Source organism: Durio zibethinus, chromosome 13 (assembly GCF_047325235.1).
Source record: "Durio zibethinus cultivar Kanyao isolate XHJ-2024 chromosome 13, ASM4732523v1, whole genome shotgun sequence".
NCBI classification, from domain to species: domain Eukaryota; kingdom Viridiplantae; phylum Streptophyta; class Magnoliopsida; order Malvales; family Malvaceae; genus Durio; species Durio zibethinus.
This window is the reverse complement of record NC_143174.1, coordinates 24,876,003-24,903,109: the sequence shown is the minus strand read 5'-3', so window position 1 is coordinate 24,903,109 and position 27,107 is coordinate 24,876,003. Positions and strand designations below refer to the sequence as shown.

Here is a 27,107-nt window from a genome sequence, read left to right as displayed (position 1 = left end):
ACTTTCCCTGCTTTGAATATTGTTGATTACTTAAAAAAAATTAAGTATGTTGATTATGTAAGTGTAATATATTTATTGAATAATATAAATATTAATTAATAAATTAAAATTGTTATATTTCAATTCATTGGTTTTGAATTATTAAAAATTAAGCATTTTTTTTAGTTCATGCATTAATGAAAATTTAATTGAATAAATTTATTGATGTGTTTATATTAAATATTATTTTATAAATATTTATTAGTTGTTTATATAAAAAAGTGACCCGAAAGTGGGTAAATTTTATAGTTTTAAGCGTTTGGAAAATCAGAATCCTTTGTGTGCTCACATTCTTTTGCCACGTGTTCATGATAAAAGCGAATTCCTTTACGCTCCATGCTAGCGAGTGGCTTCCTCAGTTCCTTAATGGCGCCTACTAACTTAAAATCTTAATGGCATTTTTGCTATTTCACCAAACCATTAGGGTCAGTTAACTAATACGAAAATAGAAATGTGCAATAAAACCTTTTTCTTTTTTTCTTTCAATTAACCATTTTAGCAAAATCGAGCCAATTAACTAACTACCTCACATCTCTCATACCAATTCAAAATCCAAACCGTCCACCTTTCAGTATACCCAATCATGGCCGTTCGTTAATCTCTTCGTTTACCCCGGAAATGTCGATCCTTATAAATGAATCAGGCAGCTTTAAATAATCCGAACAAGATCCCCACCGCACTTTCTAAATCCGAGGGTTAATATATTGCCACGTAGCTAAATAAAAAGCCAAGTACACCTATTTTCCCATTTTTTTGACTTATTAATTCTTTTAATTTTGTTATTTTCGATCTAAACCCTTACTCTCGTGAAACCGAAGAAGCCCTAGGTTCGTCCCGTCTCGCACGGTAAAAAAAAAAAACACACACACACACACACAAATTATTGAGAAATTAATTTCAAAAATCGACAAATTTATTAGGGTTTCAATTCGAAATCCCTAGATTCAAACCCTAGCCTACGGTCGTACTCTTGATATTCACGATTCAGCGGAGAAATTGATATTCTTCGATACTTCGATCCAAGTAAGTAATAAATTTTATTGCGGTTTTCTTTGCTAATTGTTTAATTTGTTATAGGAATGATTTATATATATCAATATTGGGATTGATCGGCTAATTTATGAGAAATTTGAGGGATTTTTCCTTTTTTTTTGGTGATTTTTTGGTGTGTTCCTGGTTTTGCAGATCTGAAACATGTGTGATGGGAATGTGAAAAGTGGGGGATTGGGGTTTCCCTGTTTGGATTGAGGGATTGTTGATGGAAAATAGAATTGGAAACTCTCATGGAGCGGAAATTCCTAAGAAATCAAGATCTTTGGATCTTAAGAGTTTGTATAAATCTATTGATTCAAAGGAGTATTCTAAAGTTAAGAGTTTGAAGAGGAAAGAAAGCTCACAAGAAGGCGATGGTGAGAAGTGGAATAGTAATAATAATAACAAGAGAAAGAAGGGTAGGAAAGCTCTGCCTCTCAGTAGTTTGAGAACCGTCCATGATAGCAATAGTAGCAAGAGTTTAAATGAAGTGTATAGTGGAGGGTGCAGTTCGGGGTTGCATGGTCTGGAAAGTCCGAAGAAGTTGGGTTTGAGTCTGAAGTCAAAGAATGGTTGCAGTGCTAATGGCATTTCACTTAGTTTGGGTGACAGTGGAACTAGGATCCCAAAGCGTAAACGTGGCTTTGTGGGGCGGAACAAGTTTGAGGGTGGTCAAGTGTTGAAGTTGGCAGGGCAATCTTGTAGTACAGTTGTTGATGTTAGTGAGGAGGTGAAGTTAGCCAGTGAAGATTCTGGCACTCAAAATGACTCTTCGAAGGTAAAACAGGAGAAGCTTATTGATGATTTTAAGGAAAATAGAAACAGTGAGTCAAGTTCAGTTCAGCATTTGAAGGAAGAAGATGGTGTTGCTAGTTACTCAGCTCTAAATGATAGTGACTCTTTGTTAAAAAAGTCACGGAGGAAGCCTAGGAAGAGGAAGGATTCGGTAAAGGGTGGTAAAAGTGTTGCTAAGAAGGCTGGGAGTTTAGTAGATTCTTCTGTTAAGACATGTGATAATTTTCAAGAAGATGATGAAGAGAATCTTGAAGAGAATGCGGCAAGGATGTTATCATCACGGTTTGACCCAAGTTGTACTGGCTTTTCTTCAAACGGCAAAGTCTCTGTATCACCTTCTGAGAATGGATTATCTTTTCTCTTATCTTCTGGTCAGAATGCTAGTTATGGGCCTAAGAATTTGTCTGGTTCTGAATCTGCATCTGTTGATGCTTCTGGTAGGGTATTGAGACCAAGGAAAAGACATAAAGAAAAGGGAAACTCAAGGAAAAGGCGCCATTTTTATGAAATGTTCTCTGGAGACTTGGATGCACACTGGGTGCTGAATAGAAGAATCAAGGTGTTTTGGCCTTTGGACAATAGTTGGTATTATGGCCTTGTTAATGAATATGACAAGGAGAGAAAGCTTCACCATGTAAAATATGATGACCGTGATGAGGAATGGGTAAATTTACAGAATGAGAGATTTAAACTCCTGCTTTTTCGCAGTGAAGTTCCCAACAAGTCTGGGCGGAAAAGATCTTGGCGAGATAGGAAGCTTAACAAAGAGAAGGGGAAGAGAACTGTCATGACAGAAGATGACAGTGGTAACGGGAGCTATAAGGATTCAGAGCCCATCATCTCCTGGTTGGCTCGCTCTAGTCATCGTGTCAAAATTTGCCCTTCGCGTGATGTGAAGAGACAGAAAACATCTGCTTCTTCTCTTATTTCTCTGGGGCAACCATTGTCGTGTGATGAAGCTGTGGATGGAAACGGTTGTCTGCATGGGAATTCAGTGAAAGCAAAAACAGTTAAATTATATGGTGCCTCTGCATTGTCAGACAGACCCATTGATGGCAGAAGGATTGAAGATTCTTCTTTGGGTAGCACTAGTTGTCCCAAAGACAGTAAACATCCTATTGTTTATTTTAGAAGGCAGTTTCGTAGGACAGAGAAAGTATTGTGTCAGGTTTCTGAAGGCAGTTGTGTTGCCAGTAGGGTGCCTGAATCTATCATTTCCCTTGGCTCTGTTGATGAATTTCAGGATTTGGGAGAACTTGATGTTTGTCTAGGAAGGTTGGATCCAGAAGGAGATTTGTTGTTTAGTGATGATGCAGGGCAGTTAAAATTAAATATTTCGTTGTTACATTCAAAACAATTCAGGTTTTGGTTGAGCTTCCCTATGCTTTCTGTCTCAAATAACTTATTTGGAACAAAGAGCTTTTGGCTGGTTCATAATTTGTTGCTGCTTCAGTGTGGTACGGTCATGACTGTCTGGCCAATGGTTCATCTGGAGATCCTTTTTGTTGATAATGAAGTTGGACTAAGGTTTCTCCTGTTTGAAGGTTCCTTGAAACAGGCTGTATCTTTTGTTTTCCAGGTCCTGAGGGTATTTTATCGACCTACTGAGCAGGGGAAGTTTGCTGATCTGCAGTTGCCTGTAACTTCAATCAGGTTCAAATTTTCTTGCCCTCAAGATTTTAGGAAGCAGATTGTTTATGCTTTTTACAACTTCCACGAAGTGAAGCATTCAAAATGGATGTCCTTGGATTCTAAGCTGAAAAGACATTGTCTGCTCAATAGTCAATTACCTCTGTCTGAGTGCACTTATGATAACATTAAGGCGCTGCAGAATGGAACTAACCAGCTTCTTAGTTCTCGTGCTTGCAAAGACTCCTCATCACTTGAGGTATGGCTCTTCTCCATGTTATTTTGCTATTGAAATCTCAATGTTGATTTTTTTTTTTTTTACTTGTGGTTAAAGTCTTTGCATGGAAATAGATATTCTGTCTTTTGCTATTTGCCCCTAAAAACCATGCTTGCCCTTGCAAAAAGAAGTAAAAAAAGAAACCCATGCCTCAGAAAGGCCCTATTTAGTTTTAGTTTTACCGTGCCTTTGTTTAGTTCTGTGTTGTCATTTAACTATCAGCCATGGGTTCCAGAGAGTTTTTGTCATTGCTGTATGGTCAGATGTCTAATGTCTTTCTTTTATTTGGTGGCTGTTATTAAATGTTATGAAATTTACTTGCTATTGACCAGGGTTTAAGGAGGAGAAGGTATAGGCAGGGTATCAGCCTTTTGGGTGTCTCCAGAGAATCTTGTTTTCCAAAAGTTGGCCAATTTTCTTCCAATTATGAGAAGAAACACAGAAATCTTCCTCTGTTTGCCCTTTCTTTTGGTGCTGCACCTACTTACTTTCTTAGTTTGCATCTTAAGCTACTTATGGAATATAGTGTTGCTCGCATCAGCTTTCAGGATCATGACTCCATTGAGCAAGCAAAAAGCTCTGGGAATTTGTTGGTGGATGACAGTTCTAGCAGAGACAACTGTGCAAAAAAAAGTTTTGAAAGTAGTGTAGAAAAAAATTTGAAGGATTCATCAAAGGATGCTTCTTCTGATGCTGAGTTAACAACTCTTGATCTCTCTGTTTGTGGTAATGGATGTTGGAAAAAGTCCTCGCAGAAGTATGAAAATGGTGATCAAATTGTTGATATAACTTCTGCCAGCTTTCAGGAACCTGAAGAAGTTGGGGCCATGGCCATTGGTCCATTAGAGAAGGAAAAATGTGACCATCCAAAGTCTCGGCAACTTGGGTCATCAAAGTCTCCAATTGATGGTGATAAGAAGAGTACAGGGTCTAGTTCTGTTTTGAATGGTATTAGGGTTGAGATTCCACCCTTTGATCAATGTGAAAAGTATGTTGATGGCAAATTACCCAGTAGACAACATTCTACTGATTTGACTTGCAATATGAACAGTGGCATTATCCCAAGTCCTAATCCAACTGCCCCTAGAAGTTCTTGGAATCGAAATAGAAATAGTTCTTCATCGATTGGTTACCATGCCCATGGATGGTCAGATGGAAACGCTGATTTCTTCCACAATAATTTTGGAAATGGACCTAAGAAGCCAAGAACTCAAGTATCATACTCAATACCATTTGGAGGTTTAGATTACAGCTCAAGGAATAAAGGCCACCACCAGAGAGGTCTTCCCCACAAGCGAATTAGGAGGGCTAATGAGAAGAGATCATCTGATGTTTCTAGAGGTTCCCAAAGAAACTTGGAGTTATTATCTTGTGATGCAAATGTGCTAATTACCCTTGGTGACAGAGGATGGCGAGAATGTGGAGCACAGGTTGCGCTAGAGCTTTTTGATGATAATGAATGGAAACTGGCTGTGAAAGTTTCAGGGTCTATGAGATACTCTTACAAGGCACATCAGTTCCTGCAGCCTGGATCTACCAATCGTTATACACATGCTATGATGTGGAAAGGAGGAAAGGATTGGATCTTGGAGTTCACTGACAGGAGCCAGTGGGCTCTTTTTAAGGAGATTCATGAAGAGTGCTACAATAGAAATGTCCGTGCTGCTTCAGTTAAGAACATTCCTATTCCTGGAGTTTACTTGATAGAGGAATATGATGAAAATGCAACAGAAGTGACATTTGTCCGTAGTTCTTCAAAGTACATTCGGCAGGTTGAAAATGATGTCGAGATGGCTTTGGATCAATCCTGTGTTTTATATGACATGGATAGTGATGATGAACAGTGGATTTCAAGAATTTGCAAATCTTTAGAAAGTGATGGTAGCAGCAGCTCATTGGAATTTTCTGACCAAATGTTTGAGAAGATTATGGACATGTTTGAGAAGGCTGCATATACTCAAAAGCGTGATCAGTTTAATTCTGATGAAATGCAAGAGCTCATGCCTGGAGTTGGGTCTATGAAAGTAATCAGAGCAATCTATGAGCACTGGCGGCAGAAGAGGCAGAGAGTGGGAATGCCTTTAATTAGGCATCTCCAGGTATCTTTTAAAATACCTGTTTTACGTGGATTTGTTTCCTTTAGTTTTATGTTTATAATATCAATGCCTTTTAGTTTACAAGCTGATTGAGGTTGTCAACATCTTTTTAGTACAATGGCACTTGATGTACTGAAGTACATGGTTCTACAGATGTATTTGGTAATCTTAATACTGTTCATTTATTAATTGATTTATCTGTAGTTTCTTCACAAACACATGTACTTGCCATCTTTTCATGGGAGCAACTTCTTATAGAGGAGAAATGAGTGATGTGAAAGGGAAAGAAAGAAATTTTCTCAAGAACCTGGAAAGGAAAAACAGAAAATCTGAATTAAGATTATTCAGTTATTCTAAGTAATAGTTGTGTTTGAATATGTGTTAAAACTAATAACAAAGAATTATGAAATATCATGATTCATCTTTTTGTACTCTCTAAAATATCGAGGCCTATCTAATTTTTACACAATGTTAGCACTTAAAATTTATAAAATCAAATCCAAATCCACTCTCCCAAATTCATCTTCCTGAACATAGCATAGGGATTAGGGATTTTAGGAGTGTATAAATCAATGTACGCTTTCTATTGAGATATAGATTATTATCAGATAATTTCCAGCATTATTGCTTTTGTTATTGGGTTCTGCAATCAACCTTAAGTGTGACTCCCAAGGACCCTGGGTAGTATCTTTTCCTTTCTTCTTGATTGTGTATTGCAATCAACCTTAGTTGGGACTCCTATGGAACCCTAGGTGTGAAGCTTAGCATTTCTTTTCTTCTTTCAACTCTTCCTGTTTTCCTCAAGAATCAGATCAGGGAATTGCCTTTGAACCCAGCCCCTTGTGGCCCTACATCATGAGTTGTGTGGCTCTTTTTTTTTTCTTCTATAGTTAAAAACTTGTCTCTGTTGGCTCCTTGTCAACACACACACTTGGATGTGCATGTGTATTTCAATTTGTGATTGCATTTCTTTTTTTTTTTTTCGGTGGGTACTTGCTATTATATTCCTGAGTAAAGATGGTTGCATTTTGAAGTTCTGACACTTCACCTTCATCAATTATATTTTGTAGAATTATATGTTATAGACCATTCCTATTTATTTTAAATGTAAGAAAACAAAAAATATATATATTGATTACCTCCTCGGTGCTTGTCACCAAGGGTAAGTTGTCTTTGGGTGTTGTTTGTTTGTTTGCATTTTTTCTTTTTCTTTTTTCAAGCCTAATTATTATCGAATATAAGTTGGGTTGTCTGATTTGTATTGCATCTATTTTCTATCTAATTTTAGAGCCTTCATAAATTTTCACGTTCATCTCTCAAAGCTCTGATTTTACCCTACAATTCTACCATGTTTACTGTGGTTTGTTTGTTCTTCATGTGTTTGTTTTATCTTAAACATTTTATGATGTAGACTTATGATCATAAAATGTTTGGTTGTCATTCAGCCTCCATTGTGGGAAAGGTACCAACAGCAAGTGAGGGAGTGGGAGCTAGCTATGTCTAAAGCTAACCCTATTCTGTCCAATGGATGCTCAGATAAGGTTCCACCCATTGAGAAGCCACCCATGTTTGCCTTCTGTTTGAAACCCCGGGGTTTGGAAGTTCCAAATAAGGGGTCAAAACAAAGATCCCAGAGGAAAATTTGTCAAAGCAACCCTGCATTGGGAGATCATGAGGGTTGTCATTCCTTTGGTAGTGATCTTTACGATTTCACTTCCATTTCGCTGTTTTATGTTTTCTTTTACTGACTTCATTGGTCGCCATTTCAGGCAGAAGATCAAATGGGTTCCTGTTTGGGGATGAAAAGGTTCTTTATCCTGTGCATAACTATGAATCTTTAGAAGATTCCCCACTGGCTCTGGCTTCACCAAGGGTATTTTCACCACGAGATGCAGGTGGCATGGGATATTTCCCCATTTGCAGTGATGAGCTTGATAAGAATCATCACCTGAAACTTCAAAGGAGCAGGTCAAAGAAATTTGGCACTTTTCTATCATCAAATGACACACCAATGATGGCTTCATATAGTCAGAGGCTAATTGGCAGGAGAAATGGAATTCATCGGTGGAACGTGGGCTTTTCTGAATGGCAAAGCAAGCAGCATCACTTCTCAGATGGCTTTCAAAGGCACGGCCCTGATTCTGATATTGATGAGTTAAGATGGCGTGATGCATCTAGTGCAGCCCAGCATGCATTAAGAATGGCCAAGTTCAAGAGAGAAAAAGCTCAGAGATTGCTTTTCAGAGCAGATCTAGCAATTCACAAGGCTGTGGTTGCTCTCATGACTGCAGAGGCAATCAAAGAATCTTCTGAGGACTTAAATGGTGATGACAGAATGTTCTGATGAAATATGGAGTGTTAACAGAATGAAATTAGCCAGCACCATGCAGTTCTTGAATTGAAGAGTACCAAAAGAATTGACATTCTTTTCTCTGGAATGGATATGGTTTTTTCTGTCTCAGTAATGGTGACCTGGAGTTTTCATTGACTGATCAAAGTGTAAAAGTTCTAACCGGAGTTCTGTAAGCAGTAAGAGTAGTTTTTTGCTTCTGCTACAAATTGTGGCAGTTTTTTCTGCAACTTCACAGCTCTTTCGGCCACTAGGCTTCTTTTTAATCCCAGCAGCGGGTTGGGTTGCTCAGTTCGGTGCAACTGTTTTCTTTTATACTGCCGGTAAGGGGTTATGGAATTTTGGCAGCCGATCATTGTACAGATTTTTTCCCCCTTTCCTCTTATTTTGTTCCTTTTTGCCCCTTAGCCTTGATATCAGAGTAGTAGGTGGCCCGAATAATACAGCACCCCTTTGGAATCAAGTTACAATTTCTTGTCGGATTGAGATGTTTGGAGTTTGGACCATTTGGTAGGTTTGTATGTATGAAACAAAGCGTACGTCTGAAATGAAAAAAAGAAAATGCTGTAAGTAATTATCGTATAAATTTTCACAGAGATTCATTAGAGGGCAAAAATCTTTTGTTGCATCCACTCATTGTTTCATACGTCTATCGATTATGAATTGTCTGAAGCAAGGGATGATTTGGGAAGCATTATACGCGTATGTTTTTCCTTGTCTTTCTGTATTTGCTTCAAGAAACAACAGCAACATGTAGAAATCTGGGTAGTAATTATTATTATCTTTTATAATATAAAACAACAAAATATTTAGATAAACTTGTGAAAAAATGAAGAAATAGTAAAGCGGAATCTAGTGTGAGCAAAATTCAACTGCTTAAAAACGGTTACTTAACAGCATTTTCCGGCAAATTTCCCTGATAACTTTTTCATTTATCCCTTTCCCTTTGCGTTTGTTTCCTCAGAAATTTTTATAAGAAATTTAATTGAGAGGAGGGGTAAATTTCTTTTTTCGGGCTCTTCTCAAACTTCCCGAGAATAAAAGATGCATCAATTGCAATCTTTTGGCATGCTTTGCCTTTTTCCCTTCTTTACTTAGATATTGTATTTGTTCATATAGTTTCATTTTTTTTACATATGGAATCATCAAAAGCATTAGATTTTCATTGCCCTAAACTTCTGGTTGCTAGCATTAAAACCTCAAGGGAAAGCAAATTCAAGTCTCAACATTAATTTTAATTCTTTCTTCTTGGCTATGTCTGTACCATTTGACTTTTGTTTGCACGATTTTTAGAGGAATACAGTAAGTTTGTACCGTATGTTCCTTCTTCTGTTGCCTTATCTCGAGTTAATTTCTTTGTTAAATTTCCCTTCTTATCCCAATAAGAATGGTTCTGGAATGGTTTGCAAAAAAACTGCCTAGTTCAGTTCATATTTGACCATTACCATTGTTTAAACTATTTCAGTAGGGAATTCACTCATAGGGTGAAATCGGTATCAATGGCTAAATTTAGTGAAGTGATTGCTCTTCAAGTAGTAACATTAATTTTTTCCTTCCGTTATGGTCAACACAATTTTGGGTGCTCTCACAGTCATATGCCACTCCAATGTTTTTATACATTCCTTTGCAAATTATACAGGGACATTTGGCGGATTCCTCTAAAAGCAGGTAAGGTCAGTGTTTTTAGTGGGCATCAATGGCATCTTTGCTAAGAGCCCTCCCTAGTGTCCAAGATCCTAGTGGCTTGTCTCATACAGCCAGTTTTGATGCCCATTCTTCAGAAATGGCATCTCATTCATCATGTCTTGCACCTATGATGACACCAGAGTCAACTTTCACTTCGGCTAGGCCTTCTAGGAAATTCACTTCTCTTCTAATTATGCTACATTTTCATATTAATATGTTTTTTCTATTGCTTATGATGAGTTTATACCTTAGGTGCATACATGAGAGATCAATCACATTGCTGTGCCATCTTCCAGGTGACATTTCATGCCGGCTGTCTTATGTTTTCTCCATGTATCTTATAGTCAATGCAGAAGTTAAATAGCATGCCAATGCAAATAAAATATAGGTAAGGTCTAAAAGTAAAGAAAAGCTCTTCTTCTGGTTGAAAATCCAAAAAAAAAAAAAAAAATGCTGCATGACTGATGATGCCTTCAGACTTCTGTATCTTTGACAGAGAGAAATATAGTATCAAAGATGATCTGAAGGAAGCATGAAATGACCACTCTGGACCAAGATACATTCTCAAGACGGTGGAATCCTCTGTAAATTTCTCATTGCTAGCCATTACTTGTTTTCTTTCTTCCTGCTTGGTTTGATCCACCTCCTTATCCTTTTCTTTAGGTGATTATAATCATGCAATTTTTTATCACCATTTTGTATTCATACACTATTATAATGACTGTAATTATGTAAGAGATTATTGTTTGTTTGTATGGTTGACAATGCTGACTTATAAAAGCACAAGACAAAGTCATGCTTTGATTCAGGGTTTGGATTTTAAACTTTTCAATCCTTTCAAGCACTCTTTACACCAAGCTTAAATGAAAAACATGGTATTGTTATGGAGTTCCAGGCGTCCACGCTGTAGAACAGGACTGATCTCTGCTCCAGTTCCTGAGCTTAAGAAGCACATGCACTAATATTCCACAAACAAAGCCTAGTGCTGCACTTGAGCGTACAAGGGAAACAGCTGTGCATATTAACATCACAAAAGACTCTTCCTTCGAATTCATATCTCTGCAACTCATTGCTAGTTCAATCCCTGCAAACAAGAGTAAAACACCCAAGAGGCCAACTGGAAACTGGTGCAAAATCGTCACTAAAGAAGTTCCTAATACCACCCCCAAGATCATTTTGGCTGCCCCAAGAATAGCTACACACCCACCACTCCTGCCTCCAAACTTGTACTGCCCAGCTAGCCCACCTGCACCATGGCAGCATGGAATGGCACCAAACCAGCACCCCACCAAGTTCATTAGCCCGACAGTTACTGAAAGCGAGGTAGCTGAGAATTCCCTTCCTGGAAATAGATCTGATGACAACTTGCAGACTGCAATCACTGAGTTTAGTACTGATAAAGGCAGTTGAGGGATCGTGCCCTTGATAAATCCTTCCTTCCATGCATGACTAGATATATGCACAACCTTCATAGAAGAAGGTCCAAATTTAATGTCATTCACCACTTTGGGCCTTCGTATGAATGCCAAAATCGCACCTAACAAGAAAATGATAAAAGCTGAAGGAATAGAAGCCATGATTTTCCTGATTCTTTTCCTTCTCGTACTCCCTTCTTCGTCAAGATTAGCCTCTCTTTCATTTCTTTCTTCACCTGCACCATTAACAACAATTATGAAACAAGCACAAACTATAGCCAAAATCAATCCATCCAATCCTAGCCAATGTCTATTCCCTTCAGATTTTGACTTGGAAAAATCCTGAACGTTTCTAATGTACTTAACAGCAGTCATAGCAAATGATAAGCCTTGTGACAGCTGAATTCCCCTAACAACAGATAGGGGTATCAGCTTATACACCAGCCGCATCAACCCTGTAACACCCAAAACCAACAAAATTGCACCAGAAGAAATTCCAGCTGCCATAATTTCTGGGATATCAAAATCCGAAACATTAGATATAGCTACTGCTGCAATCGCCTTCATGGGTTGGACAGGCATTGGAACACCATATATGGCGCCAGTGACAATGTTGTAGACACCAGTGAATATCAATGTGGTGCCTAAGTTAAGGTCCTTGGCAAGTGTCAAGGCCAACACAATAGGAATATATGTGCCCAAGTCTCCCATGGCACCATTCAATTCTGCCCATTTAGATTGAAAAAACAAATTGCTTTTCACTCTATGAACTATGTTAGTTGGTGAAGGAGAGGTGGGGTTGCTGGGAGGTGTTCTAGCTAAGTTTTCAGGGTTTTGGGTGTATTGAGACTCCATGGCTGTGACTGTGAGGTATACCAGTGATTTGAGAATGAAAATGGAATGTGGATTAACCCCTTATAATTAGGTGAAAATAGGGGGGAGATTTTGACCCAACGTTTTGGTTCATGAGAGGCCGTTGTTGCATCAAAAATATAAGCCGCATGTTGTGGCTGAAGCATCTTCTAAATTCTGACGTTTGAAACCGAACAAGTTGATGTGATGTGACCCACATTGAATGATCGAAACCAAATATGAAGCCATTCTATTGTTTGAAAATTTCCCTTTAAATAAAATGAAAATCTTGGCATAGAGATATAGGAATTTCTGTGATTATACGGTGTAAAATATTGTTTTTATCATATTTTATATAAAAATTTTATAATTTTTATTTATATAAAAAAATAAAATACAATTTTTTATTTCATTAAATTTATTTATAATTTTTTAAAAATTTTTAATTATATTATTTTTATATAATATATTTTTTAAGATATTTCCTTATCTGCCAGTTGGATTCATACGTTAGTGTGTAAAATCACTGGTGTCATCCGTGACAGCATCCACAGTAAACTTGAATCTTATCAGAACTATGTGCATGACCCCTTTAAGATTGCTTTCAATATTTTTGTCCGTCATTGATTTTTACATTTGGTAAAGTTTGGTCAACTTTCATGACCAATTATACCCCTATTGTGACATTTTCCAATACCATGTATTCATCAAATTCTCATTTAAAGGGTTTAGATTGCACTGATCAACTCTTTGAGAATCAAATTTTTTATTTTGTTTTTATTTATTTTTAAATTAAAACTAATTTATAAAATTTTAATTTTAAAATCTAAAATTTGAGCTGAAACATTAAAAAATATATATTTCGAAATAAAAAAAAAGTATTTGTTTAATCATTTAATTTTTAAAATTTTTTAAATATACTATTAATAATTATTGCTTTCAATTAAACTACTCCTATTAATTACAATTTTTACCAACTAGGAAGTCGAAATCATTGTTCTTTTGTTACCACATATATAAGAATATGTTTAACATATTTAATACTTTTAACATGTTTTTTATATTTATTTTAATTTAATATAAACATATAAAAATTATTTTAATTTTTAATTTTTTAATTATGATAATTAACTATTTAATATCATATAAAAATTATTTTAAATATTTAATTATGATACTCATTTAATAATTATTATAAAATTTCTTTTGGATATAAATAATATAAATACAATATAAATATTAATATTAGTCTTATACATTATTATTTTATTCTTTAATCTTTAATAGTTTATCATTTTAAATTTAATATTAAGAATTAATATAGTTATGTAATATATATTAAAATTTAAATACATATTAAAAGGATTTTTTTTCATCTTTTAATGTGTAAGTACTTTTTTATATTACTAATATGTTAAGTTTATTAAGTTATAAAATATGAAAAGTTTATAGTTATTTATTATTTTAGTCATATTTTTGTATATATTCGTGTTATTTGTGTTTATTAGTATTGTGTTTAAATGAATTAATTATATATATGTTATCGTATTATGTGTAACACGTATAATAAACATGTCGTATTTGTATTTAAAATTTAAATACATTTTATAATTCGTATTATGTTTATATTTTATAATTCATATCATTACATGTGTCAAATATTATAAAAAATAACACAAAAATAGAATTATCAGATTTATTTTTCACACCAAACTTCTCTATTATATAATCACTGATTCTCTTTTTCTTCTTTATTTTTATTTCCTCAATATGTTTTTGCCTTTTTGATCCTTGATGCTTTAAATTTTTTTTTTAATTCAATTCATAATCACTAAAAACACTTAAGCATTCTTGATAATAAAAAAATTCTTGGTTTTTTCCTTATTAATAAGAAAATGAATCATGGCATGTATATATATATATATATATATATATATATTCATTGATAGAGGATTTTGGGTGTACATTATGATCTTTTTAAAATGTTATAATCTTTTTATTGTGTTTTGTCAATTTGTTCTTACCTCTATATTATTAGTGAATCTTTGAGAAAGTGGTTTTCTAGCGAAGTGGCTTTTATCATTTTTATGTCTTTTAATTGTAATTTTCACCCAAAAAAAAAAAGGAAAAAATCAAAATCTAAAATTATTTGAAATGATTTTTAATTAAAATCACTCTCAAATCTAATGAATTTTTAATTGATAATTATTACTTCTGTCTTATTGGTGGAACAAATAGACTTTATATTATGTCTTTTTTTAATCAAATATAGCTAATATTCATGGTGTTTTTTTTATAATATAAATTTAATTTCTTGGTAATCAAGTTTAACTTTTAGACTTGGGTGAGAGTCAAACCACATTATGAAAAGACAGGAGTTTCCTCCCTTCACCTACCGACTTAATAAAACTCAATGCAAACAATAACATTTTCCTGTCCTCGATCGTCCAAAATCTAAAAGTTGTGGACTTTCTGGTTTTTATATTGTTGCCTCAATAATTACGCGGATTTCCCCGTTGCATTCACTTTTTTTTTGTTTTTTCATAATTAAACCTCGTAAACAGATACGCAGATCTCCTAGTCGCAGGAAACCCATGTTTTCCTCTTTTTTTTTAATTATTAAATATTATATTTATATATTTGGACTAATCAATAATGTAGTTGTCCCTACAAGTGACGGTGAATCCGATTCTTTTCGCTACTCCAACTCAAAAGGAGAGTGAAAAAAGAAAGTTAAATAATCAAATCAAGATTAAATATTTAGATAGTTATTTAATTTAAAATCAAATATTTTAATTTATATGAATAAAAATTAAAATATTATTGATTTATAATAATATAAGATTTATTTTCATGAAAAATAAAATGTGCATGTTATGCGTTATTAAACTATTTACGTATAAAAAATATCACAGATAAACATGATATGGAATATGACATAAAATTAACTTATTCACTTGTAATGATAATTTAGCTAAGATTTTGATTGTTTTTCTAAGCTTATTATATTTTTATCCTATTATTTTTTATCTTTTTTGTTTGTTCAAACGTCACAGAGCTTGAACTTAAGATTTTTTTCATTTATAAGGAAGTCTTCTCTTTGTTTTTCTTGTTTTTCATCGTAAATTGAAAAAAAAATTTCATTAAAATAACATCTGAATATAATATCTTTGTCAAATATCAATTAATCTAATAGCATAAATTCAATGTTGATATAAATTTTAGATTTTTCTGATGCTATGATTTTCTCTGAATTTGTTCTTCAAAATATTAAAATTGTAAGGTTTCTAGATGAGAGTCTTATGATAAAAATATGTATAAGTTAATTTCAGTTAGTTACCTTATAAAATGAGACTTTGAAAAAGAATTCATTTTCTATAACTATAATATGAAGGTAGCTTGGTAGACTTCATAGACGAATATCATTCATAGTAGAAGATTTTATGGATGCCTACATTATCTAGTAAATTTATTAATACTTCTTTGGTGTTTTTACTGGTATTTCTTTGGTGTTTTAGTTGGTATTTGTTTCCTAATATTTTATTGGTGTGATTGCTAAAATTTGTTTGTTGATATTTCTTTAGTGTAATTGTAAGGTACTATTTATGGATTTGATTTATGGCATGATCCAAAAATTTTTGAAAGAGCAAAAGAGATTATTCTGAAGCTGAAAAAGAGAAAACTTTTTTTATATTGTCATGTTTAAAGTTTGAAATATGAAGTTTCAAAGTTGAAAAAAATTGTTGGTGAAGTTGATGTTATTGCAGAGAATATGCAGCTAAAGAGAGACGTTAGTTTTTTAAGGTTGAAATTGAAAGAAATCAATAAAATTGTTAGTGGTGGACGTGGTAAAGATGACAACTAAAAAATAATTTGGCTTATCTCATTCTTTTTTATACTTGTGTTTTGTGTAATCTTTTTCAATGTCAAAAAAATTTTGAAAACTTAACTTGTATACTTGATAATTGGTTAAAATTGTTACGAGGGTTTGTAAATATTTGTGAAAACTCTTATTATGTTAATGGTAATTGAATCAATATTATTAGCTGTGAATTTTGTTGCTTTATGTTATTAGCTGTTAAAATATGGTTTAGTGCAATATATTCAACTCGTAATATATAACTAAAAAGTAATCTAAGGTAATCTGATAACAAAGCAATCTTATGAATGTTAATAGAAAATGTTCTTCTACAACATTCAATACAAAAAATACTTAGCCAATAGAAAAGCTAAATAGAAAGTGTTCTTGCAACACTAACAAGAAAAAAATAGGTAACATCAACAACTAGCAGTAACAGTCAACAGAAAAAACATCAAGTTATTTGATTTTTTGTTTCCCCTTATTTTTTTTAGAAGCAAGAACTTAACTTTTTTGGGTACCAATTACATCCTCAACAACCTTTCACTTGCCTCTATTTGTCCTAATTGCTATCACTTTCTGACTTTTTAGTCCAAGCTATTGAATAATATTTATCAAGTTATAATGGATAATATTTAAGGAAATGAAATAAAATATATATATGTTTGGTAAAGAATTACTCACATTTAAGATTTGTCTCCCTATTTTTAAGTTTGTATATAATCCATAACATTACATGCCTTTTGTCTTGCTTCTGGTTGCAGCTCCAACAGTATGCTTGTCATTGTGACTTTCAATGTTGTTTGTTAAAATTGCTTTTTTTCTAATGGTTGTTGTAAAAGAGTTAGACTTTGATAAATAACTTGTTTTTCTATTAGTCATCCCATAAAACTCTCTCATCTTCATTTGTAAAACATCTTTCAATAGATCTTGTTGGCCTTTTGGACTTCAATTTTACATTTTTAATAGCAACAACAGCAACAACATTGACTACATTTGAAACTGGAGTTAAAACTGGATTTAAAACTTTATTTGAATTTGGATTTGAAGCTAGAGTTACAACTAAAATGAAAACTGGATTTGAAACTGGATTTAAGGTTTATACAGATGCAGTTGTAATTGTAGTTATAGACGTAAAACCATTGATATTAGTTGAAGCAAATGTAGATACGTAACCAAATCTTGATACATAAGCCAAAGCTGATGCAGAAGCATCATAAGTAGTAGCTGAAGCAGTAGCATAGTTGCTTGGACTATGTATAACTTTAATAGGATCTACAGTACTTGATGCATTTTGGGTCATGTTCTAATCTCTGGATCTTAGCATATAATAATCTTGTTGTCATGAAAAGAATAATAAAGTTAAGTTGATGTGTTAAGGCACTTTAACAAAAGAGGATCCACAATAGTATAATGTTTATAATAATAAAGAAAAATAAAATAGAATGAAATTACCTGATTGCTTACCACAGGATAACCTTTTTTGTTATGACCTGGTTAATGACATTGTTTATATGTCATTATCATGCCCCTTTTGGATAGATTTATTAAATTGTTGAGCTTTTTTTCTTAGGCTCATCATGATTTTTTCTTCTACTGATTTTGAGCCTGTTTGCCATCTTTTTAAACTCTGGAGGTAAAACATTATCTTATGTCTTTGATTTGGCCTAATTTTTTCTCCTAAGTATAGGTTGTAAAGCATTACTATAAATATACAGATACACCTTTTTATAATACCAGCTAGACACAAAATCTTCAATATTTTCACCTAAATCTCTAATTGCACATATAGCATGTGCACATGGAATACCAGAAAGTTAGTGCATTCTACAACTACATGTTTTCTCATCAAGCTGGATAATGAATCTGTCTACACCCATATCTATTTCATATCCATCATCTCCATTAAATGCAATTATATATTATGATGTTATAACTACATTTTTTCAATCATTTTTCAATGTTAAGACCAATCACATTATTTCATTTAGAGCATTTTTTTCTCTTCTTCTCAATTCTTATAATCAAAAACCTTTTTATGTCTTCAATAAATAAATCATTGATTTTTTTCTCACATCTAGCAATGTCTCATTGAATACTTCACATAAGTTGTTGTCAACCAACTCACATCTAGAATCTGTGTTGAAGAAGGCTCTACACCATTACTGGGGTAGGGCTTTTATTATGTCCACAATTACAGTCTAATTTTTTTCCTACAATTTTTTCATGTTTTCTTCAAATTGTTTAATTGTTAAAGACTTAACAATTGTCTAAAAAACTTTTTTCATCTCCTCACCCCTATGTCTCATTTTAACCCAATTAATATATACATGCCTAGAACAAAATCTATGTTTAACATTTGGAAGCAATTCTACAATTGCATTATCAAAGCCCAACGAGTGACATAAAAATAATTAATAATTAGTTAAAGTATTTAATACATAATTTAATTTAAATCAGTATATAAATATTTGCCTTTTATTGATCTATAAATATTATCTATTCTATACCACTTTTCAAAGATACTAGTTTTGATTTCAACAAATCTAGAAACCATTTTCATGAAGCTGTGCATTCCATTTTTACCAATGCCTAAGCCATTGAAAATTTGATTGTTTTCATCTCTACCAACATCACATAGCTACTCACCCTTTATTAAACTTTTAAGCCAACAACCACTAGTCCTCAAAAAAGCCTATAACCACTCTCTAAACATTTTTTAAGTGCCTTGAAACATATATAATACCTCTTAAATACAAGTAAAGAACTTGAAAATGGCCTATGAACTTGCATCTTTAATGTGCTGTCTTTATTAGTTTCTCTGATCACATTCTATAATCTCATAAAAGTCTAAACTTATCATTATAATTGGTAATAACTTTATCAACCACATCTTTTTTAACCTTTCTTTCATGCTAATATTCACCTCTGTATCAAACTCTTTCCTAACTAACTCATGTATTTCTGTATTCTTAATAAAATGATTTTTCATAAATTTGTTTGTGTATAATTAAGCCAAAATAGTTTGACTCATCCTTGGATTTTTAAAAACCTTATTGCATTCGTGATTGTTATTGTAAATCTTCACTTGAAATTATTGTAACTTTTTATCATATGTTACATAAATTACCAAAGGATATTGTTTTGCAGCACATTTACCTCTAACAAAATTTTTATGATTCTTTGCCTAAATGATACCTTTATTTGTCCTGATATACAGTAAGGACACAACATATTTAAATTGTTTTGAATTTTCAAATAATATGCCTAACTCAATATAAGGAGTTTTTGTATTGAGATCATACATTGAGAACTTTTTATCCCAGTAACACATTAACTATTTTGTCTTCATTATTGACAAGCTCACCATACTCATTAAGAGTCATAGTACTTACTCTAATATCCCTTATCAACATTATCATTGATTGATGAGGTTGAATTTAATTTCATCATAGAGTCATCCCCTTCACTGCTATTTCTATCAACTGTATATTTAACTTCTACCCCAGGTACATTTTTATTTTCTACCCTTGTTTTCTTTCCCACCCTAACCACATCTTCATTTTCTACCTATGCTGTCTAACATCATCTTCAGTTCCTACCCTTATTGCTCAGCTATATCTTCATTCTTTACTTTTGGTTCCTTTCATTCCTTACTACCTTACCTACATGTTGATTTTTTATTTTTTTATTCTCTAGTGCATCATCTATGTGTTGATTTTTTACCCTTTTATTCCCTATTACTTTAGCTACATCTTCTATTTCAAGTCCTGTTAATAGCTTAAGAGCTAAAATAGCTTCATCTATATTATGTACTATATACACATCAATTATACCTAGATCTACCATGTACCTAATCATATAAAAAGTGCTTTTATCATTATTTACTACTATTAGGCCATCAACTAGTATTTTTCTATATTTTAAATACAATATCTCACTAATATTCATATACCTGACCTTATTACAAATATCTAACAACTCATAGTAAAATATCTTATCAGAATCAACTATCAAGTTCTCTATTATCTTATTTATATACGTTAGATTACAACTATTACCAATAAAAGTCCCAGCATAGTTAAATTGTATAATATAATAATCAAAACTTATACTGTAAAATAAAAAAAATTAAGTTCTGTCACAATAAATCATAAATTTCAACAACAACAATTGATAAGTGCTATAAGAATCATTTTCAGCAAAATTTTATGTTATAAATGTTATAAGAAACCATAAATCCCTAATAATAAAAATTTCAGTTGGTTTAAGTGTGCATATCCCTTACATTATTATCTTACTTCTATTATAAACTTTTATTTTGTTATAACCAAGGGTCTTTCTTTGAAATGCAATTTTTTTTTACAATAAATCTTTTATGTGCATATCCTTGCTTAAAAGTTTAGTATGTTTTTTCTGTGTTGTTTTGTTTTTAGAATCAGAACTCACATGATTGAATTGATGCTGTTATTTGGTAATATTTTTGGCAAGATAATTTATAAAGTGGACTTGAGGTTGTGATTATGCTTTTACTTAAGCATGGTTATCATTTTGGTGATTTTGTGACTGGTTTTATGGCTATCATTATCATAATTTTTTTTTCTTGAACTACTATAGTTGACACTTATATTGGACTTGGCTAAAATTTTAGGATATGTCTTAAAAGTTAGGCTTTTGGTGTCTATTTTTGGAATCTTTTTGGTTAGGTAGTGAGGTGGAGATTTAATTCTAACTTTTTGACACAGCAGCTTAATTACTAAACAAAATTTAGGTTGTCAGTATTTTTAATATTAAGTTTAACTCTATTTATAATCCTAGTAGCCATGAATTGTTGGTTTTCTTTTTAATTTTTTATGAAATAACATTTTTTATGCTGATTAATTGGCTTCACTTATGCTATAAATTAAGGTAACAGTGATGGGTGATTACTTATGCTAGCACTAGTGAAGGCCTGAGTGATGGGTAAGAATAAAAAGGCTATATAAACAATTACGATCAGTCACATACTAAAATATGCCTAAACAACAGAAAACCTTAATTATAAATTCAAACAATTAAGAACAATAGTAGAAAAGCCCAATTATAAAACCTCAACTATAAATTCGAGCAATTTGAACAGTTAAGAACAACAACAAAAAACTTTAACTACAAATTTGAGCAATTGAGAACAACAACATGAAATCATAAATTAGAATATACCTAAGAATTAAGAATTGCAGAAAACTTTAAACCGGAATATACCTAACTTTGAAAAACAACAAAAAATGCTCAACCACAAAATGGCTAACTATGAAGAACAACAAAACCAAAAATATGTGTACATATAAACAACAAAACCCAAAATATACATATATATTATTCGCTTTACACAAATTTAACAAAAAAACAACAACTAACCTTCCAAAATTTTGAAGCCCAAACGATTGAAACCTAAACAGAATCAATTCTTAAAGTATAATCGATTAAACCCAATATTGGTTACCTTAAAATAGGCTGTTGAATAACACTTACCTCACATAAATTAACAAATGAAATTGAATCAGTGATTGAAACAACCTGTCTAGATGAGTAGGGTTAAAGGTGATCTACTATGGGTTTACGAATTTTTTGCTTTTTTTTTTTTATTTAGGTTAAACACAGGTTTTTTTTTCCTAAATAACTTTTCATTTCTTTTTTTTTTTAAAATTAATAATAAAAAACCAAATTAACATAGAATTTGGATTAATTAGTTGATTCATATCCTTTTTACATGTTATTACAACGTGTAATATGCACATCTTACTTTTTGTTGAAATAAATCTTATATTGTTATAAGTTGATAATATTTTATTCTTATATGTACAAATTAAAATGTTTAGTCATAAATTGAACAATTGCCCAAATATTTGATCTTGATTTGAGCATTTAACCAAAAAAGAAATAGCACAATAATTTGTTTATAAAACTTGTAAGATTTTATGTTCATTTTACAAAAACCAAACATTGATTTCCTTTCCTTTTATTTTTTTTTTTGGATGAATTTGTGTTATTTATTTTTTTGAAGCCCCTCTTTTAACTAAAACCTTGAATTGCAAGTATGTTTGTTTTTCACTCTTCTTCCTTTGAGTTTTTTCAAATTTTGGTTATTTTAATATAATGGTTTTTTTTAACTTTTTTATTTCAAGTGGTGTTTTGGCCATATTTTTTTGCTTTAAGCCTCAAAAATCCCAAAGCACAAGGAAAGAATAGTTTTTTTTTTTGTTGAAAAATCCAAAAAAAAAAGCTACATGACTAATGATGCCTTCAGACTTTTGTATTTTTGATAGAGAGAATCACATCATCAAAGATGATCTAAAAAAAGCATGAAATTGACCACTCTAGACCAAGATACATTCTCAATACGGTGGAATCCTTCGTAAATTTCTCATTGCCAGACATTGCTTCTTTTATTTCTTCTTGCTTGGTTTGATCTTTCTTCTTATCTTTTTCTTTAGGTGATTATAATCATGCAATTTTTTATCCATTGTAATTGCCATTTAGTATACATACACTATCATAATGACTGTAATCATGTAAGTGATTATTATTTGTTTGTATGGTAGACAATGTTGACTTATAAAAGCACAAGACAAAGTAATGCTTTGATTTAAGGTTTGGATTTTGAACTTCTTCAATTTTTTCAAGCACTTTTTACATAAAGTTTAAATGAAAAACATGGTATTGTTATGGAGTTCCATGCATCCACACTGCAGAACAGGATTGATCTTTGCTCCAGTTCCTAAGCTTAAGAAGCATATGCACTAATATTCCACAAACAAAGCCAAGTGCTACACTTGAGCCTACAAGGGAAACAACTATGCATATTAACATTACGAAAGACTATTCCTTTGAATTCATATATCTACAACTCATTGCTAGTTCAATCCTTGCAAACAAGAGTAAAAAACCTAACAAACCAACTGGAAACTGGTGTACAATCATCACTAAAAAAGTTTATAATACCAAACCCAAGATCATTTTGGTTGCCTTAGGAATAGCTACACACCCACCACTCCTGCCTCAAAACTTATACCACCCAGCTAGCCCACTTGCACCATGGTAGCATGGAATGGCATCAAACTAGCACCTTACCAAGTTCATTGGCCCAACTGAAAGTAGGGATGGCATCGGGTCGGGTTCGGGGCGGGTTTTGCTCGCCCCGAATCCGACCCGATTTTATGTTTAATCAAACACGACCCCGACCCGACCCAAAATTTTTTAATACCCGAATCCGACCCGACCTGACAATATGTAAACCGTACCCGATCCGACCAGACCCGAAATTAATAAAATATTATTTTTTAAAATATAAAATATTATTTTTTAAATATAAATATTTAAAAATATCATTATATAAATATATATATATAAATAATTAATTAATTAATTAATTAAAAAATAATTTTTTAATAATATCGGGTCGGGTAAGGTCGGGTTTTAGGCATACCCGACCCCGACCCGACCCCGACTATTACCTAATTTTACCCGACCCGACCCTGATCCGAAACCCGAAATTTAAAAAAAAAACCTGACCCTATAGGGGTCGGGTCGAGCCGAAACCCGTCGGGGACGGGCTTGGTTGCCGTCCTTAACTGAAAGCGATGTAGATGGGAATTTCCTTCTTAAAAAAAGATTTGATGACAACTTGTAGATTGCAATCACTGTCATAACATGTAGATTTAAAAATCTATAGCTAGACTTAACAAGAGTAGTCGCATCCAATCATTTATCTAGGTATAATTGGTTACCTAATAAATTTATCATTTTAAAAAATTCTTAAACTTGACTAAGGATCCCTAACGAATAAGTTTTAATCTACTAATCAAAACAGGGTTCAGGAGTTCGGTTATATATGAAAAAGGTTTTAGTACCCCCATATGCCCATCTGAAGGACGATACTATTTTATTTTAAATTATCCTAAGGTCTTGATTATAATAATATTAAATTTAATATTAAAAATAATTCTTAATATTTTTTCATCAATCAAGTAGAATTATTAAAAATACTTCTTTATCTCAAGAGTATTTAAGAATCCAATTTATTTTTTTGAAGAAGCTCCATGGTTGAAAAATGTTTAATCATTTTTTATGTTTAGTTTTTTTATTGAATATATATATAATATTTTACCCTTTAGGCCAAATTAAAAATATTTTTTCACCTAAATTTTTTTTAAATAATCATCAATTTGTGATTAATAAGAATTTTATCCTTGAAATTTATTTTTATTTTTATTTTACTAGTTTTATTTCTAAATTTTTTACTATTTGGGCCAATTAAAAAATTTTTTTTATTTTGGAAAGAAAATAATATGATAATTATTTTTTTGAAGTTTCATTTAAATTCTTTTACCATTTAAGACAAATTTAAAGAAATTTCTCACCTTGAGATTTCTTAGAAAATTTACTATTTGAAATTTTTAAGAATCTCATCATTGGGTAATTGTCAAATATTTTCAACCAATTTTTTTTATTTGGAAAAGAATATAATTACTTTTATTGAAATTTCATCTAAATTATCCCATTATTTGGGACAAATTTAGAAAAAAATTTCTCACCTTAGAATTTTGTACAAATTTACAATTTGAAATTTCTAAAAATTTCATCATTGGATAATTAATATTTATTTTTTAAACATTATTTTGTTTTATATTTTTTAATTTTTTTCTATTTTTTCCTAAAATTAATCATGCCAAAAATATTTTAAAATAAAATACATAAAGAAAAAAAATAAATAAAATATAAAAAAACAGAAATGGCTTGGCTTAGCGAGTAAAAGGCTCGGTTGAAGACACATATAGTGGCTTTAGAGATGTGACTCAGAGGCAAGGCGTGACTCGACTTAACTGAAAGACTAGGCTGGTACATGAGTCAAAGAAGTGGATTGATGCTTGAGTCGGATCACCCGCTAGAAAATATGCAGATCTTGAGGTTTCTTAAGGCAAAAATGGCATCATTTCTATAAGGTATAAAAACCTAAAAATTTTTTTCTTTAGATTTCTTCTACTTGTTCTTTTTCCTCTTCTCTTTTCCTCTCTCTTTTTAGAAAACGATGAATGCCGACGCGTGTTTTGGGATTCTTTGCTAGAATATGGAAAACTCGTTGGGAACTTCACTAGAAACTGAAAATCTCATCGAAAACTTCAAAGTCTTACAAGAATCTTCATAGAAAACTGAAAAAATTCATCAGAATCTAAAAATTTTTCAAAAAATTTTTGAAAAAAAAGATTTTCAACACTAGATCTCTCTTTCTCTCAATTCCAAATCAAATCTTCCCAACTCTAAAACCTAAATATTTCTTTTTACCAGAAACCTTTCTAAAACAAAAATCCTGGAAACTTCAAATTTTGCTAGAATTTTCATCGAAACTAAAAAAATTCGTCAAAATCTGAAAATTTTTTAAAAATTTTCCAAAAAAAAAAGATTTTCAACACTAAATCTCTCTATCAACACCAAATCAAATCTTCCCAACCCTAACACCCAAATATATTTTTTTGCCATAAACCTTTCTAAAACAAAAATTTTATACTGTTTTTTGCTGTATATTTTTTTTTCAATCTCTTTGTGTTTTTTTAGGCTTGACGCAGGTCTGTATTTATAGGATTTAAAATCTAAAAACCCTAAACTGGAAAAAAGTTTCGATTCTTTTTAAATTCAACTCCAAATTTTAAGTCCAACTCAAACTTTCTAATCCAATTCAAACTTTTAAATCCAAACAAACTCAACCATTGATTTTTTTTTTATTCCTTTTTTTTGTTTTTTATTTTTTATTTTTATTAACAAAAACAAAATCAATTAAAATTATAGATTGGAGTATCTACAATCATTGAGTTTAATACTGATAAAGGCAATTGAGGGATCGTACCCTTGATAAATCCTTCCTTCCATGCATGACTAGTTATATGCACAACCTTCATAGAAGAAGGTCCAAGTTTAATGTCATTCACCACTTTGGGCATCGTATGAATGCCAAAATCACACCTAACAATAAAATGATAAAAGCTGAAGGAATAGTAGCCATGATTTTCCTGATTCTTTTTCTTCTCGTAATCGTTTCTTCGTCAACGTTAGCGTCTCTTTCATTTCTTTCTTCACCTGCACCATTAACAACAATTATGAAACAAGCACAAACAATATCCAAAATCAATCCATCCAATCCCAGCCAATGTCTATTCCCTTCAGATTTTGACTTGGAAAAATCCTGAACGTTTCTAATGTACTCAACAGCAATCATAGCAAATGATAAGCCTTGTAACAGCTGAATTCCCCTAACGACAGATAGGGGTATCAGCTTATACACCAGCTGCATCAACCCTGTAACACCCAAAACCAACAAAATTGCACCAGTAGAAATTCCAGCTGCCAAAATTTCCGGGATATTAAAATCCGAAACATTAGATATAGCTACCGCTGCAATCGCCTTCATGGGTTGGACAGGCATTGGAACACCGTATATGGCGCCAGTGACAATGTTGTAGACACGAGTGAATATCAATGTGGTGCCTAAGTTAAGGTCCTTGGCAAGTGTCAAGGCCAACACAATAGGAATATATATGCCCAAATCTCCCATGGCACCATTTAATTCTGCCCATTTAGATTGAAAAAGCAAATTGCTTTTCACTCTATGAACTATGTTAGTTGGTGAAGGAAAGGTGGGGTTGCTGGGAGGTGTTTTAGCTAAGCTTTCAGGGTTTTGGGGGTATTGAGACTCCATGGCTGTGACTGTGAGGTATACCAGTGATTTGAGAATGAAAATGAAATGTGGGCTACCCCCTTATATTTCGGTGAAACTAGGGGGGAGATTTTGACCCACCATTTGGTTCATGAGAGGCCGTTGTTGCATCAAAAATATAAGCCGCTCGTTGTGGCGGAAGCATCTTCTAATTTCCGACCTTTGAAACGGAACAAGTTGATGTGATGTGAACCACATTGAATGATGGAAAACAAATATGAAGCCATTCTATTGTTTGAAAATTACCCTTTTAAAAAAAAATGAAATCTTGACGTAGAGATACGAAGATTTAGGTGATTATATAACGTAAGATATTATATTTATATCATA

At 32.3% G+C, this 27,107-nt stretch overlaps 2 protein-coding genes and 1 pseudogene across 3 annotated transcripts; 1 reads left to right on the top strand and 2 right to left on the bottom strand.

Moving 5' to 3' along the window:
• Nucleotides 1–839: 839 nt before the first annotated feature.
• On the top strand, nucleotides 840–8,834 carry LOC111303344 (uncharacterized). 2 transcript variants are annotated; one of them, XM_022899525.2, is made up of 5 exons: nucleotides 840–1,062; nucleotides 1,225–3,754; nucleotides 4,105–5,871; nucleotides 7,314–7,560; nucleotides 7,638–8,834. In XM_022899525.2, the coding sequence occupies exons 2-5, from the start codon at nucleotides 1,298–1,300 to the stop codon at nucleotides 8,210–8,212; spliced, it is 5,046 nt and encodes a 1,681-aa protein (XP_022755260.2). In that variant the 5' UTR covers nucleotides 840–1,062; nucleotides 1,225–1,297; the 3' UTR covers nucleotides 8,213–8,834. The 2 variants fall into 2 exon arrangements, with proteins under 2 accessions (XP_022755260.2, XP_022755261.2); XM_022899526.2 differs by lacking the exon at nucleotides 7,314–7,560 and having other exon boundaries at nucleotides 7,638–7,850.
• A 1,842-nt stretch (nucleotides 8,835–10,676) lies between these two features.
• LOC111304241 (molybdate transporter 1-like) lies at nucleotides 10,677–12,477 on the bottom strand. The gene has a single exon (XM_022900771.2). The coding sequence runs from the start codon at nucleotides 12,172–12,174 to the stop codon at nucleotides 10,786–10,788; it is 1,389 nt and encodes a 462-aa protein (XP_022756506.1). The 5' UTR covers nucleotides 12,175–12,477; the 3' UTR covers nucleotides 10,677–10,785.
• Nucleotides 12,478–24,706: 12,229 nt separating this feature from the next.
• Nucleotides 24,707–26,841, bottom strand: LOC111304240 (molybdate transporter 1 pseudogene; annotated as a pseudogene).
• Between the last annotated feature and the right edge of the window lie 266 nt (nucleotides 26,842–27,107).

Excerpts from the sequence above, each read along its gene's own strand:
- LOC111303344 (XM_022899525.2), top strand. The coding sequence starts at position 1,298 with ATGGAAAATAGAATTGGAAACTCTCATGGAGCGGAAATTCCTAAGAAA. Across the intron at positions 5,872-7,313 it reads CTTTAATTAGGCATCTCCAG|CCTCCATTGTGGGAAAGGTA; the intron begins GTATCTTTTAAA and ends GTTGTCATTCAG. Across the intron at positions 7,561-7,637 it reads TGAGGGTTGTCATTCCTTTG|GCAGAAGATCAAATGGGTTC; the intron begins GTAGTGATCTTT and ends TCGCCATTTCAG.
- LOC111304241 (XM_022900771.2), bottom strand. The coding sequence starts at position 12,174 with ATGGAGTCTCAATACACCCAAAACCCTGAAAACTTAGCTAGAACACCT.